Below are 4807 nucleotides of genomic sequence, written 5' to 3' on the forward strand. Positions count from 1 at the left end.
GCTGAGCTGATCCGCATCACCCGAGCAGCAACTTATTACCATCATTGAGTCCGCAGCCGGGCAAGCAAGTGACTGGTGTCTCTTCTCTGACGCTCACATCCAAAGGCGAATCACGACCCTGCAGCACCAAAACAAGAAGACACTAGTCCGCAATTTCTAATAGCAAAGGCTACACTTATAGAAAGAAGCCAAGCCCCTCAAAAACAGACCATACATGATGTTTTTCGCCAAACTCATTACACAGACAAGTACAACGTCATACGGAGAATTACAGCCGAGAAGAAAATTCAGAAGCCAAGCAGGGACAGCACACACTGTCAAATCAAATCTGTGATTTTGCTTTTGCTTTTGTTCAGGTATCAAGAGTACATATCTATCTGTCAACAGGTGTTGCAATGGAGACAAACTTTTACATCTGTAAGGTGATATATGCATGTATAATAACGAACCCAAACAAAGAAAGGTAAATATACAGGGCTAAATCTAGCTGGATGAATATGAGTGAAAAATCAACTTAGAAAAGAATGCAGAGAGAGAGAGAGAGTGAGAGAGAGATGGAGAGAGGTTTTCTTTTGTCAGGCTTCTTTTTTGAACTTTTACTAGCGTGACATTATTCCGAATCAGGCCTTGGCAGGGCAGCTTCGCATGATCCTGGATGCTACCAAGTTCAGGAAGCCATCAATTGCACTAGTATGAGCAAACAAAAAGATGGGGCACCAAGACAGCTACGTAGCATCTAGGTTCTTCTGCAGCAACCAGCCAGTAGGGTAATTGAGTTGAGGAGGTTCCAAATCGAAATTCCAGACCATAATCCGGGTGCAATTGTCTGCCAGGCCTTCCATTTGACTCTCATCCTCGACAAGCCTCTCAATAAATCTCGACTCCTGCAATGGCACCATGTTTCAGTACAGTGATGATTTGTCGATGTGCTATAGTAAGCATTGCCTTAACGGGTTCCCTATACGGAATGGCTATGTTCTGGCTCCTATAGATCATTGTATTGGCTCTACTTGCACTCATGGATATTCATGTGGTTACATTTGGTTCACCCCACTCATGGATATTCATAAATAACAATACTGCAGTTCCTCAACTAGGACGGCAGTTACAAATAACTAAATAATAGCTGTCCCGACGGATATTTTCAACCAAAAGCTAAGACGATATCAAGATAAGTCATTTTTTCTGCCTAGGTATTTGAAATTTGATGAAGAAAGAACTCACCTGCAAGCCACCCCTGCCACCTGAATGGAGTATAATAGATCCTATGCTGGGGTTCTTCCATCTCTTAGGATCCCAAAGTATAGTGCTGTTAAAAGCAAATCCAGAGAAACCAATTGGAAATCGACGAAGTATAGTGCTCCTCTGGTTTGTATGCCATCCAGTCACCTGATCACCCTTACAAAGGGGGCCTTCCAAAGTCAATTTATACTTGGTCCCAACATGCGTTGCTACTGGCCATGTACCAAAGCGCCTGCATAACGTAGAACAAAATTATGAGTAACATAATAACTGTTCAATGAGAGAGATGTTCTTAGAGAACAGGTCACATTTCATATTACTGGGTTCAGCGGCAGATGTTTCATATTAGTGGGTTCAAACGGACATTACCACCTCTCTTGGTTTCACCTGATAAGTCACAACAAACAATGTTCGGCATCCTTTGTACTTTGGCATGTCTTAACTGAGATTATATAACATACACCATGATGCTCTTATACCTGGCACATCCCGAACTTGTGACAACACATAACATTTGGCGTCCTCAATACTTCTATCATCACTTAACAGAGATTACATAACCAACCATCACAACACATATTATCTCTAGAATTAGATAAGATAAATAACTCCTGACAACTTCTGATTGTCCGTCAAAAGAATGGCAATGTAGAAATTTATCTGGACTAAATCTTAGGCTTGGCAGATTAAAATGCATCAGCACAGCAACTTCTAAATGCAGTAAGTTCGTCAGATCTTTGTTGTGTCAAAAATTACAAGCCAAAATTATTTCTCGGTATTCTAATACAGAGGTTATTGCAAAGCCTTTATAATTTGCTTCAATTATAAAGTTAGGAGGCACTGCTAAATTGCATCCCCACACAAGTCGGTCATGACTAAATAAGCAAGACGCTTTACTGGATATCTTTAGAAAGCCTGTAAAGTAATCATCAATCAAGATTTAATTTGGTGGAGAAAAGATATGTGTCCTACTGCCACTACACTGCTTAAAATAGTCTATTCTTTTTTGTGCGGGACATCTTAAAGCAGCATGGAGCACTAGTGCACCGAAAACAAATTCAAAGCTACCAGAAATAAGGATGACAAAAGTGGAATAAAGGAAGAAAGGAAAGATGTGCATTTCTACGTCAAACTCCATCCTATTACCAGAGTTGATTCTAGCATTTAAAACATTACGCGGTATCAACAAATTTGAGATGAAAAAAAGAACATTTCAAACTAACTAGCAAACATTCTTCAAGCAATAAAAGATTTTACATTGTGAACATGCAGCGAGTAGTACGAAGGTGAGCATAAGCCGACAAACAATATTTTTCACATTTTCATGATAGTATAATGGTAAATTAATTTATACTTCTACAAAGTTAAAGAGTGTCAGAATTTTACTTATTTGCATCATAAATTGTGATAACTTAAAGCATAATAGATTAATTGTCACCTGATTTTCCTCATTTCCTCAAATAGATCGACTGAGTATGCTCTCTCCTCATCGGCAAAATGCACTATGCCATCTAGATGGTGCTTCTTTATATGAAAAATTGCATTGTTCTTTTGGCAGACAATAATCTTCCTAATATTTGTAAGATTCCTATTGCATACAATATGTCTGTACATGATCCCAGAAGACCTCAGGATTTCTACTGTTTCACGGGACTGATATGGCCACTCCGCCACTATCCACAATAGAGGAGGCGGTACATCCTTCAAGACATGAATCAGACGATGAAGGTAATATGCCTGGTGTGGCCGAACTGTTGTTGCTGTCACGACTATCAGTTGCTTTCTTGCAACAATGTCAGAATCATTAACAGAATGTACAATAGGCAAGGCTTCAACAAAATCTGCCTCATCATCCAGCATTGCAGGAACCGGAGGACTGTCCTCAGCCTGTGGCTCATTAACCGCTTCAGATTCAGCCTCCGCTACAAATGGCTCCAGCTTGGTGCCTTGATGTTCTACCATTTGTCGTCTATCAATCACATCCCCATCAAATGGAAGGCTGGCATTTTCAGAAGGCATTTTGTTTGACAAATCAGCAGAGAAGAGAGGCGTGAATCCGATAAAAATGCCAATCATGAAACACACAAATAGATTGATCATGGCCTTTTTCCAGCCCATCCCCTTCGACTTTGGCCTCTCCAAGGACTTAGCGTGCTTGTGGGACAATATAGTTGCCCACGCAGATTTTAGGCTGCTCGACATCAGGACAAGGTCAAGCGAAGCCAGTGAAGTCAGCACCCCTCTCATTGCAACATAGGATTGCGAGTACGCCATCTTGGGAGACGGTGAGGGGTCGAATTCTGACCAGTCCTTGACCGACCCCTCTCGCTGCATTGTCCCAGCATTTCTTCGTGCCATTGCAGGTGCTCAGTATGTCACGCATGTACAGTTTTAGAATCAAGCAAAAGACATCACCTCTCTGAACCAAAATGCTGCTCTACAGACAAGTTCTAGCTCCAATTACTTCATCTCATACCAGCTCAGTCATAAACCGATCAATTGTCCAACAAGAACAGGTATCGCGGCACCGGGTAAGCGGTTCTGTGCTCAGAAATCCCAACTCCACGCCCAAGGAACGCCTTAAATTTCAGCCTTTTCTCCCGCTGCAACCAAAATTCCATCATATTAGCACACGGAGATCGTAGATCTACAGCTATATACCGAAAGCGATAACAACAAAGGAGGAAACTCTGAGCACCGAGCAAACCATAGAACTACCAAAAGAGCAAATGGTGCCGGAAGCAACAGCAGGAAACAGCCAAAATAAAATGGACAAAACAGGGGGGCGATGGGTTCTTGATCCAGGCCGGGCAGAGGAAAACAGCACCAAGAAATTCTCCCTCCTATGCTACCACAGAACGCCTGGAGTAGTAGTTTTATTCGAGAAAAACGAACAGAAGGCATGGAATAAATACCTCGGGATTGGGATTCGGATCCCAAACCGCGGAGCGTGGGTATGTCGGATCACTTCACGAGGCAATCTCTGTCCGTCCCTCGCCTCGCTCCCAGTTATTGGCTTGGCCTCGGAGGAATTTGTGTCGCGAATCGAGACGGGAGGAGTTGGTGAGGGCGGAGGGGGCTGGAGAAGACGAAGAAGAGGTGGAGGTAATAGTTGGAGGGGGGGGATAATGGCGGCCCAGTCGGCGGTCGCCGTCGGAAGGTGGGCATGGGAGCCCTGCTTGCATTTAAACCCTCCATGTCCTCGCTATTTTTTGGGCAATCATTATTGGTGGCTAAAGATATGCTGTGATAGTCAATGCGGCCTGCAAAGGGAAAATATTTGAGCACCATGATTTCTTTTGCAGGGGATGATGCTTCCGATGGGAACAGCCGTGAATCTATTTGAACATCTTTGTGCCAAGAGTGAAACTATTTGAAAAATGTTTACTTGAATTTTATTCTAACAATACAGTATGAGCTTGTAATTGTTGTCATTTGTTTTCTTACGAAACTCTAAGGGCATCTCTAACCTGACCCTCAAACCGCCCACGTTTCACCATTCGCGGATCTAGGTGATGGACACGATGGTTCATGGACCATCCTGAGATTTTTACATAGTCTATAT

At 42.6% G+C, this 4807-nt stretch overlaps 1 protein-coding gene across 1 annotated transcript; it reads right to left on the reverse strand.

Annotated features, from left to right (window-relative positions):
* Nucleotides 1-315: 315 nt before the first annotated feature.
* On the reverse strand, nt 316-4404 carry LOC123444096 (probable beta-1,4-xylosyltransferase IRX9L). Its single transcript, XM_045120712.1, has 4 exons — nt 4158-4404; nt 2681-3845; nt 1225-1474; nt 316-884 (listed from the first exon to the last, which is right to left on the reverse strand). The coding sequence occupies exons 2-4, from the start codon at nt 3598-3600 to the stop codon at nt 726-728; spliced, it is 1329 nt and encodes a 442-aa protein (XP_044976647.1). The 5' UTR covers nt 3601-3845; nt 4158-4404; the 3' UTR covers nt 316-725.
* Between the last annotated feature and the right edge of the window lie 403 nt (nt 4405-4807).

This window comes from Hordeum vulgare, chromosome 3H (assembly GCF_904849725.1).
Source record: "Hordeum vulgare subsp. vulgare chromosome 3H, MorexV3_pseudomolecules_assembly, whole genome shotgun sequence".
Classification (NCBI taxonomy): domain Eukaryota; kingdom Viridiplantae; phylum Streptophyta; class Magnoliopsida; order Poales; family Poaceae; genus Hordeum; species Hordeum vulgare.